The sequence below is a fragment of the Fusarium oxysporum genome, chromosome 2 (assembly GCF_000149955.1).
Source record: "Fusarium oxysporum f. sp. lycopersici 4287 chromosome 2, whole genome shotgun sequence".
Lineage (NCBI taxonomy): Eukaryota > Fungi > Ascomycota > Sordariomycetes > Hypocreales > Nectriaceae > Fusarium > Fusarium oxysporum.
In genome coordinates, this window is record NC_030987.1 from 3,475,555 (window position 1) to 3,488,778 (window position 13,224).

The following is a 13,224-nucleotide window of genomic DNA, read 5'->3' on the forward strand; positions in this document are numbered from 1 at the left end:
TGGTCAGAATGGAAACACCCACAAAATGAAGCAACCTATACCATGAGCCTCATACGCCCTACTTGCATGAGCGATGGAGACCTGGAGGCATGTTATATCTTGGTAGAAGAAACAAGCGGCGAAGATTATCGCACTTCATCTCTCGGCTGGCATCCGGCCACTAAGAAGAAGATGGAGAAGAAGCAGGCTAAAGAGGCCAAGAAAGCTCGCAAGGCGGGTGCCCAGGAACTGAAGAATTTGTCTTATGAGGGACAGTCTAACAGTAGTAATGAGCTCGTCTAGGAAGATATGAGTATATTTGTGCGCATTGTGGTGCTATTGGTTGCATCATGGTTAGTCGTGTTGGTTTTGTTTGAAAAGGATTATGTACGCTCGTGGCACAGAATGGCTTGGATCTTGAGGAGTTATGGCATGGTTTAGAATCTTGTCTTTCGTGTAATGTACGGATAGGAAATGTGCTGGCAGCAATAGAGTGGAGGAATAAATGATCTTCTATGCATATCCTTTTGTACCCTGGCCACAATCATGCTAGATATGCATCTCGATACGAGTTCATGGTGCAGGATTCGTATGAGATCTGCGGTGAAGATTTGTAGCATCCCGATTTAGAAGCAAAAATTGATGGTGAAACACCGCCACAGTTACCAAACGATGATGTGTGTCAGCTGATGCACTGACGGTCAATTTGGGCGGCTAGAACAGTTGTGGCAGGTGAGTTCAATTTGAGATATAACAGAGCAATTAAGACATAATATAAAATATTGGCGTTGGTGGATGGTAATATTGAAAAGGGAACAAAAACGTGTTGGACTCTTGGACAAGAAGGGATGTGGTTGCAAACAAAAGAAGAGACACTAGCGATCACTAATGCACAAAGATCGACGCAAATTGAGGGCGTGAGATGAGACATTCTTTAGAAGCCGCATGCCAACGTGGCAGATATGGCCCCTCTAGGCCCCTTCTGAGGGTGTGCAACTGTCCAAGTGTCGTAGGAGGCTCTAGGTTCTGAGGATGAGATTGGTTGCTGGAATCCTTCCAAGCATTCCAAACACCGACAAATTGTTTCCGGTTGCTATGTAGTTACTCTATGTCGTCAGTTGTTTACTCAAATTATCATACCGACTTCTTATTCCTTTTCAATTTCTTTTTTATCCAACGTAATTGAACAAATCCGTCAAACTTGCTTCTTCAAAACCTTCCTTGGTTTTCCAACGACCGCCCCAGCCTCCCCCGAAGCCCACACCAGCCTCTCATAAAACGGCCTGTTCCTCATCCCTGATTGGATCCCGAGTTGCCGTGGGATACAGGGTTGCAGTATCGGGAGACGCCCCCCGGCTGCCAGCACTTTAAACGTCTCTGTTCTGGTTCCTGGTTCGCTCGTCGACGGGCTATAACTTACAGATCCTGGAGTCTTATCTGACGAGAAAATCGTAATCGAGAGAAATCAGAAAGTCTAGGTCAGAGGTGGCTTGACTGCCCGTGAAATAGAGTGGCAGGGTTGCAAGGAAGCCCACACGCGACTCAGGCAGAGAGGATACATAGAAGCAGCAAACACCGTCTCGATTTCGAAACGTTCAGGGTCTTCCCTAGTTCATATTCTCTATTTTCAACAGTTTGGAGACTGTACTTTACGCCGGCCAGCCACTTTTTAACTGTACAATTCACTCCACTTGGCTTAAAGTCAGGCCAAGTCTTGGATAAGTTGACGAGGCACAGACTGAGTGTCACAGGCCCCCCCTTCTACTCAAGGGCTTTTGGTTTCTTCCTCCTTTGATCTTTTCTAACCCCTTTGTTACATCATTAGTTTGGTTACTCATCGTATCATTTTTGCATCCTTTGTCCTTTTTGCTCGTGCGCTGAGTTTCCTCTCTTCCGTTCAAAGGGTGTCCTCTTTCTAGAGTCTCTCTCGTCTCTTAATATCTACGACTTCACCAAAAGAAAACCCGCCCACAATCTCAATTACACTACAGATTTAACCGATCGACTATACCATGTTTGCTTGAGATTAGATTCACGAGATCGCAAATCATGACCCCGGCCCTTCTAATGGCGCGTCTACCGCCGTTTCTCGTCATCTCCAGCGTTCTCAATCTCGCTACCGGCCACGTTCTGCCACAACCGACAAAGACGGTTGACTTTTATGAACTCAATGTTCTGCCGTATCCTCTCGCCGCGACGCCTGCGCCCGACGACTCATTATTGCTGCGAAGGCAATTCAACACTGTTTGTGGTTACCTAGGGGGGGATCCTGGACTACCAGCAACTTGTTCTGCAGGATCGCATTGTGTGGTAGATGTCGATCACGGCGCTGTGGGCTGTTGTCCCGATGGCGGATCTTGTACATCGGGTGTATTCACAGGCTGTGTGGATGCAGACAGTGGACCACAAACAGAGGTGAATCCATATGTGTTCACCTGCAGAGGGAGCGATTCGTGCTACAGAAATAGCTATGAAGGCGGCTTCTTTCAATTTGGATGTGGTTCAACATCTGGTTTGGCGACAAAAGTTGTGGCTACAGCTTCAGGAAAGAGTGCGATTGACCTCACAAGCATAAATGTTCCTCTTACACAGCCAGTGAGTTCACTATCTGAACCCACAACACTAGGAACAAGGAGAAGGACAACAACGACGGATACTTCCGCCACAAAATCATCAGCGACAAGGAGCGCATCTACAAAATCTACTGAAACCTCCTCAGGTTCAACAACAGAGTCAACAGCTTCAACAACAAATTCAGAAACTTCCTCAACAGAGTCGGAAACCTCAACAGCGTCGGAGACCGAATCCGACACCTCCACAGAAACCACAGCTTCAGAGACAGCAGACCCATCGTCCACGGAATCTGGCGACTCTGATGCCCCTGACACCGACGGCAATGACAATGGCTCCAAGAATACGGGCGCCATCATCGGCGGTACCATCAGCGGCGTAGCAGCGCTCGCAGCTCTCATAGTTCTCGGCATTTGGCTCTGGAAGCGCAAGAAGGGAAATACGCGCCAGGGGCCAGGCGTGAAACACCAGGTGCAGCACATCGGGTAAGCGTCCCCATGAAAGACCTCTTTTTATACTTTTCGCGCAAAAAGCTAACAAATGAATTTTTTCTAGTCCGCCGTTAGACAATAATCATAATTTTGCTCCGGTGCCCCTTATGCATGAGACCGACAAAATGGCACCGCCCCCACCAGTTCCAGTGAGGAACCAGCAGCGCACTATGAACTCGGCTGCTGGCCATGATGAGCCATATTCCGAACCATGGGATCCTTCCTCTAATTATGGTTATGGTAATTCAGCGGGTGCTGTGGGTGGATCTTCGCACATGGAGCATGATGAGGTGCCTTTGACACGTGACGACGACTTCGACCATAGTTATAACTCTGGCTTGGGACGAATCAGCGAGGAACAGCCACGACCTGGAACAGCGATCAGTACACCTGGCCAAATGAGCCAAGTATATCCTGGACCCCGCGGCGGCGGTGGAGGGCCGTTGTGGCAGCAGAATCGTGGGCCTGGGTGGTTCTAATTGTATATGAATCTGATGAAAGGGGGAGACGGCACATAAACAGGTAGCGGATGGCACCGCGGCTCGAGAATTGCTTTGGCGTTTGCTTTTGGGTTAGCATATGGAGTTGATATCCGGAGTTGCATTACTATAAAGGAGGAGTTGTAATGAGCGGTTCCCAACAGTGCTGGAATAGATGAGCTTGAGCTTGGATTAATCATGAGATATGATGGCCACACGGTCATAGGTATGGGTTTTTGGTAGATAGCTATGATATAAAGAAACTAAGCAGTATTGACTAAAAAGTCTTTTTATTCATTTTCATTTATCATTTCATTATTTTATGTTTCTTTATATCAAATGGGAATCAAAGTAAGACGCTGAACGGAAGCCAATACTTTCTCGTCTTGAACCTGTGCTTAACGGTGGATTCCTCTAGGTGGCATCTAACCAATTTGCATGATCATGGTTCAGCCTACCTACCGTGTTTTAAATCAGGTCAACCTCCTATGGTCCAGATCTTGACACTAGACTCGTCAAACACTGTCTTCGTTCCCGATGAGTCTTTAAAGCCCCACCCTCCTGAGCACGTTGCGACTACAGAGCCGCTTGAATGTAAAGCAGTGCTTCCTACCGGCGCATCATGGGGCTTCCATGTCCATGATGGATCTACAACGCCAGCTTGAGAGCCAACGCCTTCCCACACCGCAACACCACCATCTTGTGTCCCTGCCCAGACCTCGAAGGATGGGAACTCAGCATAGGGATCACCAGCAAAGACATCCACCGTCATCTTCTGTTGTGTGGGTGCACGACGACCTCGAAGAGTGCAGAGGAGTTCGCCTGTTCCGCGGACGTCATACACAATCAGACCAGAAGCATGTCGCTCGTTGAGGATTAGGTAACGACCGCATGGACTCCAGCGGACTTGAACAATTCCCTGGCCTCCTATTCCTCCGTCTATGTCTTCAGAGCGAGGGAGAGACCAATTTGCAATAACCTTGTCTGAGCGGTGCACATCATACAATCCCATCCACCGTGTCCATGTCCCTGCAGCAATAATAGAGCTCCCGTTACCATCCACAGGCGAGGAAGCGAGAGCAGCGACAGTGCCCTTCATACCAACTCCATTTCCCTTCCGTATATGACGTCTAGAAGGGATGGTGGGTATAGTAAGTATCGGACCATCTGATCCTGGTCGAGTCATGTCAAAGTAATCAAGCCGGTTCGTTGAGCCGACGAGGAAATGCGTCCCGGGTGCATCCCAGAGGATAGACGAGGGCGTGATATACTCTTCTGTTTCAAAACGTATTAATTTATACGAAGCAAGTGGGGCAGAACGCGACGCGAGGCCATCATCATCTGGAGGGAAGAGATGGTAGAGCTGAATAGGGTGATCGCGACATCCTACAAGAACGGTCTGTGAGGATGGCTCAGCTAAAGAGTAGAAGGGCGCTGGGATGATCGTTTGAGAAGGCTCAGGGAGCGATATTGAGGATTGACACTCGAGATGTCGCGGGCGTGAAGCTGATGGGTCGAGGAGATCTTCAGGGAGGACAAAGGTGGATATTGAATTGATGGCAGATGATACGATGAGTGATGTTCCATCGGCAGTCCATTGTGCAGATGTGTAGTAATTTTGTTTGGTGGTGGAAGGGTTCTGGTTTATGTCATTATCAGGCTGAATGATTTGATTTTCAGCGATGAGGTTTAATGATGGTGCTTTCTGCTGCTGATCACGGTCCCTGTCCTGGTCCTGCAGATCATTCGGCTGTAACTCTGAATGTGAGGGCGCTGATTCAATTGCCGATTCAGGACCATCCATGTTCATGGTGTAAGTTGAGTTGAAAGTTGCGAGATGGTGATGGACGAGAAAATGAGGTACATGAGTGGATACCTCGCTTTGTTTGACTGTCACTTACACGCTTATCATGATCCTAGCCAATCTCTAATCTCGAGATATGTAATATTCAAGGGTCTTTTTCAGTTGGACAATTCAAGGGTCCTGTGACATTCTCTCTATTGAAACAGATTCTGAAGGACCTCTCACTGTAGATCAAACAACTGAGGCCATCGTCGACTGTCTCATATATCCTCATAGTAACGTCATATGGATTGGCGCCAAGCCCTCGGTAGACAAAGGACCTCCTCAGCGGCCTCCGACAAATCCAATGGCCGTACGTTGGTTCTCTTCTGCAGGGTCCAACGGGTGACGACACAAAAAGGGCAGCTCGAGATCGCCGTTTTCCGTCTTGGCAGTTATTGTGAAGAGTTGAAAGAGGCGCTGACTACAGGTATATTTCAGGAGACATAACGCTGTGTCCCAGTTTCCAGGTCACTGTAATTTTAGGCTTTCAGCCCAGGCCAGGCCAGGCCAGGTACTGCCGAAGAAAAGAAACGCGTGAGGTGTGAATATCAAGCGGAAGTGTATTTCCTCTGAACAGTTACAGTGGGAGATGGATCACCACTTGGAATCTTGGATGTTGCACCCCTAGTAAGGTACTGTTGGAAGAATTCAGGGCGGGTGCTCGAATGTTTCCTTTTAGAGCCACCCGCTTTTCCTTTAGCTTTTAGGTAAGGAAGACAGGAAGGAACAGTCTCATATTCAGCTTGAGGTGGTCGTCATTTGATTACATTAATTAATTCTCCGACTTCCTTCCTCCCTCTCTTTTCTTTTTATCCTTTCTCCATCTCACCCCAATCCATAAGAAACTTCTTCCTTTGACTTCAACATACCAAGGATAAACCGTATCGTGAAACTTTCTCTTCTCTTCTGTCTCACCAATCATGATCTCCTAGTTCAGCTGGCCAAAAAGGGCAATTCATATCCTCGTATCGTCGACTATCGGTCAGTACCGACTCGCTCGGTATTCCGCTCCAGCTCCAGCTGCGCTACGCTCTCTTGAGTCTCTTCTACAACGCTGCCCCTCCCCGCGAAACACAAACAGCCTCGCCCAGAAAAGAAACCGACTAAAATAACCCATCATACGTCACTCCCCAGCAACGCAGGGCGCCCGACCTTCTATCATTTCTCTCCACACGAGCCCGTGCCCAAAAACCAGTCCAAAGCTAAGCTGGGCAAACCTCTTTGACGAGAGACGACTGGACCCTGGCGTTCCTTCGTCTGATCTCGTGATTACTTGTGATCATTTTCTCTTTTGTGCCTGCCAGGCTTCTCGTGAGCCTCTCTCTCTCGCGACACCTGCTGGGACGACTCCTCCATCATCCTCTCCCGAAGCTGCGCGGCCGTGTTATTATACCTTCACGCACTTCATCTGATATCCGCCATGGACGTTTTTGCCCCAAAAGACGACCAATGCGATCGGCTTAAGACGCCCTCGTATCTTGAGCTTGTCGTTTCTATGTATGGCTGCGCAACCCCTCTCTAAATTTGACGGCGAGTGTTCTTGTTATTAACCTTGATGTTGTAGCGTCCTCTTACTCGGCATTCTCGTGTCTTACCTCCCTCAGCATTATCGCATTATCTCCCGAGGCACCTCCGAAGGCATCTCACCTTACTTTGTATTGCTTGGAACCACTTCCGCTACTGCCGGTTTCGCCAATATCCTTACTGTCCCACCGTCTCGTGCTGCCATAGGATGCTGCAAAGAGCTCGGCAGATTTGAGTGCGCCGCCGGTCTGCTCGGCGTTGCCCAGCTAGGCGCTCAATGGGTTTGCTTCAGCCTCATGTTAGCCTCCACACCCAGCTCGATTTGTTTTCTCCATTAACATTTGAACAGTCTTGTCCTTTTCCTCATCTTCTTCAGATATAGAGAAGCCAATGTTCCACCAGAGGATCTTCGTGGCGATGCACCTAGATGGCAGACCGCTGTCATGGTTGGACTACTCTGTGTCCTTCACGGCCTCATTGTGGTTATCCTGACGGGTGTCTTTTTCATTGCTCTGCCCGATCATCTCGTTTTTTGGGCCAACTTCCTGGGAATCATGGCCACAGTTCTGGCCGCTATCCAATACGTGCCTCAGATCTGGATGACATACCATTTGAAACATGTCGGCAGTCTGAGCATCCCAATGATGTGCATCCAGACGCCCGGTGGCTTCTTATTCGCAGGAAGCCTTTTTGCCCGTCTGGGCTGGGAAGGATGGAGCACATGGTTCATTTACTTGATCACTGCATCTATGCAGGGATCAGTCCTCTTCATGGGCGTTTATTACGAATACATGGCGCGGCAGCATGGCGGTCATGCCAACGGCCACATCGACAGCGCACCACACTCACCTGTGCAATACTCGAGCGCGCCCCGAAGGCCCCCGCCAGGCAGCAGGACCTATTCTGAGGGCTGGGAGCGCGGTCTTCCAGGACCTTTCACCGGTCACCCGGAGAGATACGCGGAAACGGAGGAGGACCTGCACGATATCCAAGAGAGAGAAGAGCGTGCTATCGAGCGGGAGAGCCAACCGTTGTTAAAACCCGGCGGTATTGGCAACCCTCACAGGACATACGACGCCACCGCCGAACACTGAGGAATTCACCTCTCTTACCTCACCTTAGACAACAAGACGAGTTCAGGGTCAACAGCGAGCATGTGATATACCATAATTATTTGAGGTATTTTATTGGTATTTAGTGATTACCTAGGATTGCATACTTTTTAGAAATGTACATTTTCTCCTTCTTCTCAGCCGAGACGTCCGAGTTTGACTCATTGAAGATATTACGCCGCAAGGTATGTGTGGGGGCCTTGATGACTCGAAGTCAGCCCGTCCAAGGTTGAGAGAATGCTTGTCGACAGCATTCCTTGTCTCCCTACGCGAGATAAAGAGTAATATCAAATCCCGAGCCAGCTGATTAGGATGAAATCATGGTACTTCAAGTCAATGTTGAGATATTGCATTCTACCAATGAGGCCCTGAGTAGCGGTCATTCTCAGCATCATCAGCTTCTCATGACAGAATCGAAGAAGCCTGGTGCCTGGGCCCTATCATGGCCCTAAATGCCCCCCCCCCGCTTCCGCGGGCGACGGGTGACTCGCATCGCCTGCAAATGCGGAATTGGGTGTCGCTGGCTTGCTCCCTGTGGGATGCGGTCGAGATATGATTGGCTGCTTCTATCTAATCAAGTTGAATGAATCACCGCGTGTCATTCATGGTTCATATCAATTCCCGTATGAGGTTTGAGACAGGAGGGGGGAGGGTCTAGAGATGCCCGGTAGCATCCAATCCAATGCCGTCGATCAATTAAACCACCATCTCCATCCTTTCTGTCCTCTCTCCATTGCCGGAGCCATTTCTCCTTCCTCCTTTCATCTCAAGACCTAGAACCTAGAGATTCCTTCTTCTCCCTATCAGACCTAGAGTCTTTGTCTCAAGACAGCGTCAAGAGTTTCAATCACTCTCATCTCTTAACCTTATCCTTATCGTACTCTATCATCAGCGACCACCCCGCGAGTCTTATCATCATGGCTATCTACAGCTCCGTCCCGCCACCCGAACAACAGTCGGCCTCAAATACTCCTACTCCCGCGGCGACAAATCCTTCGCTGGCGGCTGTGCAGCTACATTCGCCTCCTACGCCAGTTAAGAGTGGGAGCATTGATATCGATGCTTGGACTGTTTCGGCTCTTCAATCTCTCAGCGTTTCCCCCATCGCCCGTGGAACTGGCACTCCTCTTGCAATTCCTCTAGATGAAGCTGTCAAAGCCAAGTCCAATTCTCCCGAGCGCAACGTCAATTTTGACGAAGATGAGGCCCCGATATCGACCCTAAGACGACCACCTTCTAGGAGAGATAGCCAGCGAAAGCGGGAATTGGTTCTGAAGGGCAAGGAGGGCAGTCGCCAGCGACGTCGCTGGGAGAATGGTATGGCTTTATCATTGTTAAGGAAGCACTCCGAACTCGGATCTGCTTCCTTTTGCGCAGCAGCATACTGATCGTTGGCCTCACTGTGTTAGACCGCTTGATAGGCGTTCCGAACGCTCAACCGCCTCTGCCTTCCGATTACGAAGTCCAACCTACTCATCCGATCCATCGAGTGCCTTACCAGCTTGCTCAATTCTGGGACCGCGGCGTGCGCAAGCAGGTTGAGGATAAGACGGCCCGTCTGCTTGCCGAGCGCAAGAAGCAGCAACTCAAGGCAGGCAGCGCCACGGGTCTCGGAGCTGGTGAGGTTCCTCGTGATCTGCGCGAAGCTACCAAGCGCAGTCCCGTTGTGCGCACCTGGGTGCGATCCCTGGAAGAGCCTGTGCGACAATATCTCGCTACTCAGCAGGCTATGGCCGCAACGTCAGCTGTCACTGCTGATGAAGATGATGATAGTGCAGCTGAGCAGATGGATTCGGACGATGAAGAGATTGTATTCGTCGGTAGGAACGGCGCCATGAGGGAGCTTAGAGAGAAGAAGGCAACATGGAAGCATGCGCATCGTGAAGTGTCACAGGAGACGGTCGACTCAGGCATGCTGTTTGACTCGTTCGGCACCGATGAAAGCGCCGCCTTCAAGTGAGTATCAATATCGAAGGTATAGTGCACTACTGACAGCTTCTAGGCGCTGGCTCACACATACCATCTCTGACTACTACGGCATCCAATCTCGCTCCGTCAATCTTTCGAATCCCACGCGCCGAGTCGTCTATGTTGGTCTAAAGACGTCACAGGGCGCCTTGCCTTTACGAACGCTACCGCGGCCAATGTGGGAAGTCTGTTGAACGACTTTGAACATTTAAGGGTACCTGACCCAACTTGAATAGTGTTTGAGATGCATGATTAGACGTACAAGCGTAGACGGTAAGCATGGGTATGTGTATAGGGCAATAGAAGCGATCTCACTGAGCTCGGTGGGCATAAGTCTGTTGTGCTGCGATGTGATATTGCTTGAAGGTGCTCATTGTGATCTGTAACACGTCGTTACCTGCATACTCGAGTGCATCTCTGGTTGCCCGGTCATAGATCGACAAATCGGGGACTCCTGGTCTTAATAGGTAGGTCTAAATGTAGGTAACCCATAGAGTACAGAAACATTGTGCCCCAGTTACTCCGTACATTTTCTGTGGTAGCCGACTTACACCCACTCTCGGTCCAAGATTCTCGAAACATTGTTTAGTATTCTCCTGCCTCCCATGATTTGACCATATTTGGAAACTCTTTCTTCTGCCCTCATACTCAAAAAGCTCGCAAGTCCGCCTTGACCGTATTCAGATACTAGCAGACCTGCTATTATTTGCGCTGCGCTGATATTGAGACCAACACGGCGCAGGAATAACTCCCATACACCATCACGAAAATCAAGGAAATGCCCAAATTGATGAGCTGATGAAGAATAACGGGACATGATTGACAAAGCCCATTTAGAAAGTGTTTCATCGCAGCCAGAAACTAGATGTGTTGATATGCCTGCTCGAAGACTCGTCGTGAAACGTACGAAATCGGCATACCCGGAGATATCAGAGGGTGTTGGTGACCCGACATATTCTCCTAGTGGATTCGATTCTGATACCAATATAAATAAAGATTCATATTTCTCACTTACTCGTCTGACTCTTTCACGAAATGGTGTGAGAGCACTAGATCCAGGAAGAGGTTTCTGTTTCACTTTTAGTATCGTAGTCAAGATGAGGCCGGCACCAGGGCTTATGGATATATCAGCCTCAAACGCCAAAGATGAAATGATTTCCCTTCTTTGAGCTGATCCAGGAGACCAAGCAACTGTGTTGTACTGCGAGAAGTCTCGGTCGATGAGCTCAGCTTGTGGCCAGACTTTCTCCAGATAAGAGAGAGTACTACGACTCAAGTCCAACGAGACTATGTAGCGACAAGTCTCCTGAGGAATGTCGAAATTGGGAACCGGAGCGTCTTGCAGCTCGCTCTGGGCATCTTCTTGAATAACGGGTAGCATTGTAGGGCCAGTCATGGATGGCATGGCTCTTGAAGCTGCCGAATTTTGAGAGGAGCTGCTGCCTTTCTTCAGTTTTTTCGGTTGTCGAAGCTGTATGAAACCAGACAACAAGTTGCTGGACGCACTTGAATCAGCGGCCTTCAACAACAGATTCTCTCTCTCGCAGTCAGACTTATTTCCTGTGCCCTGTTGTCGGGAACCTATCAATTCCTTCAAAGACGGTGCAACATGAGGCTTCTGAGATTGAGAAGTAGCCGTCGAGCTGTCCTGATTCCCGTGACAGATTGATGGGGACGACACCACAGGAGAGGCGACTTCTTGTTCAATCTCTTCATCATTCAGGATTTGGAACACCATTAGTACGTTTCGAGAAACCACGTAGTTGTGACTGCATAGTTGGGGAGGCCTTAGGGTAAGCAGTTCTCTCACAATAGGTCCGAACTGAATTGTTGCCTCGGTCAATGAAACTCGGCTACTTTCATGAGGGATCGGTGTCCATTTAAGTGATGCCTCGAGACGACTCAGCTCCTTGTAGCAGGTCAGATGAAAGGTCCTGGGAAGCGATTGTTGCAGCCATTCAAAGTGATCTTGCGAAGTTGACAAATGTAATTTCCATTCAGGATCAGGTATCTGAAAATCGACTGCTGGTATCTGCAATCGTAATAAGGCGTCTTTTGGGTTCAGTCGTTCTTGTTCCAATTGTTGATTTGCCTGGCGGTGTTTCTCGTCTAAGATAGACTGCAATGCTTCTTCGAAATATCCTCCGTCCTCGGCTGGAGATTGGTGTGCTTCGTCAGAATGCAGGAGATGAGGTGCCAAAGTTTCTGCAAGATTATCCCGCACTGGACTGGTGGCAGTGCTAGATGGCAGCATCGGTACATGTAACTTGAGAGCTGAATGTTTCTTTGCTATATTGGACAAGAAAGCCGCCTTAGCTGTCGGAGGAGAGCTGGGCATAGTTGAGGGCGCAGGAGGCTCGGAGTCCACAAAGCCATGTTGCATATTCCAATCTAACTCCTCACCTATGGGATTGGATGGGCTGCTCGGTTCTGAGGTCAGATCGATCACCATATGCTCTGTGCTTGGCAGAAATGGTTCGTCCAAGTCAGAGGCAGGAGAAAGCGGAGGAGACACTGGCTCTAAGTTTGAACGATAATGCTAACGAAATCAGACCAAATTCTGAGCTGGCCCATCCTGACTCACTTTATCTAGAGATAACATCTGTCTGATTTGGTCTGGCGTGCAAGCCTGATTTGGTGTCTGTTGTGTATAGAACGAAGCGTGGCCAGGTTCCATAAATGTAGGCTCATCACCCTCCAATTCACGCAAGGCTAATGTTTGCCATCGTGAGACGGTGGATGGAAACCCAAGGCCTTCGTCTTTCTCAGCAATTACATAGCTCAATGGAAGCCATTGGGTCAGGATGTTGCAAGAGCTTGCAATCTGGATATCTTGCAGATATTGTGACAGTTCTTTTTGCAGATCATACCCTGTATCTATAATTTCCGATGGGAGTCGAAGGCTTTTTGTTTGACCAAGGAATCTGAATACAGAAGAAGCGGAGACCTTAGGGTCTATGGGAATTTCGTAGCTTTCGTCGTCGAGAAACGGCTCTAATGCGATCTTCGTGCGAGGTAAAGGTGCTGCAGTGAGTCCAGGCTGGTCAATTAGCCCGTTCGCTTTTGCCAGTTGCGCAGTTTCTCGAAGCTGCCTGACAATATCTCGAAATCGATATGGGGCGCCTTGATGATTATAGAAACATTGGTTCTCAGTAGCGTAATCGACGACCTCTCGACTTCTGGCAGTTGAGGTTGTAGTCGAACTCATGCTGAGAAACAAGGCACATTAGATAACTAGTAAGTACCTAGGATAT

At 49.0% G+C, this 13,224-nt stretch overlaps 6 protein-coding genes across 6 annotated transcripts in view; 4 read left to right on the forward strand and 2 right to left on the reverse strand.

Moving 5' to 3' along the window:
- FOXG_08448 (uncharacterized protein) overlaps positions 1–282 on the forward strand; it is a gene marked incomplete at both ends in the record, with an annotated part of 1,163 nt that extends 881 nt beyond the window's left edge. Inside the window, one exon of the mRNA XM_018387389.1 lies at positions 107–282. Coding sequence (XP_018245236.1) covers positions 107–282 — 176 coding nt within the window. The remainder of the gene's footprint in view (positions 1–106) is intronic.
- Positions 283–1,128: 846 nt separating this feature from the next.
- Positions 1,129–5,551, forward strand: FOXG_08449 (uncharacterized protein). The gene is made up of 2 exons (XM_018387390.1): positions 1,129–3,035; positions 3,106–5,551. The coding sequence occupies exons 1-2, from the start codon at positions 2,029–2,031 to the stop codon at positions 3,518–3,520; spliced, it is 1,422 nt and encodes a 473-aa protein (XP_018245237.1). The 5' UTR covers positions 1,129–2,028; the 3' UTR covers positions 3,521–5,551.
- On the reverse strand, positions 3,760–5,881 carry FOXG_08450 (uncharacterized protein). The gene has a single exon (XM_018387391.1). It carries the CDS (start codon positions 5,328–5,330, stop codon positions 3,999–4,001), a length of 1,332 nt encoding a protein of 443 aa, XP_018245238.1. The 5' UTR covers positions 5,331–5,881; the 3' UTR covers positions 3,760–3,998.
- Positions 5,882–6,097: 216 nt separating this feature from the next.
- FOXG_08451 (uncharacterized protein) lies at positions 6,098–8,463 on the forward strand. The gene is made up of 3 exons (XM_018387392.1): positions 6,098–6,863; positions 6,931–7,188; positions 7,240–8,463. The coding sequence occupies exons 1-3, from the start codon at positions 6,787–6,789 to the stop codon at positions 7,982–7,984; spliced, it is 1,080 nt and encodes a 359-aa protein (XP_018245239.1). The 5' UTR covers positions 6,098–6,786; the 3' UTR covers positions 7,985–8,463.
- Positions 8,464–8,506: 43 nt separating this feature from the next.
- On the forward strand, positions 8,507–10,966 carry FOXG_08452 (uncharacterized protein). The gene is made up of 3 exons (XM_018387393.1): positions 8,507–9,319; positions 9,412–9,958; positions 10,005–10,966. The coding sequence occupies exons 1-3, from the start codon at positions 8,920–8,922 to the stop codon at positions 10,162–10,164; spliced, it is 1,107 nt and encodes a 368-aa protein (XP_018245240.1). The 5' UTR covers positions 8,507–8,919; the 3' UTR covers positions 10,165–10,966.
- Positions 10,282–13,193, reverse strand: FOXG_08453 (uncharacterized protein; the record flags this gene model as incomplete). The annotated part of the gene is made up of 5 exons (XM_018387394.1): positions 12,555–13,193; positions 10,982–12,509; positions 10,878–10,945; positions 10,522–10,542; positions 10,282–10,443 (listed from the first exon to the last, which is right to left on the reverse strand). Exons 1-5 carry the CDS (start codon positions 13,176–13,178, stop codon positions 10,282–10,284), a joined length of 2,403 nt encoding a protein of 800 aa, XP_018245241.1. The 5' UTR covers positions 13,179–13,193.
- Positions 13,194–13,224: the final 31 nt, after the last annotated feature.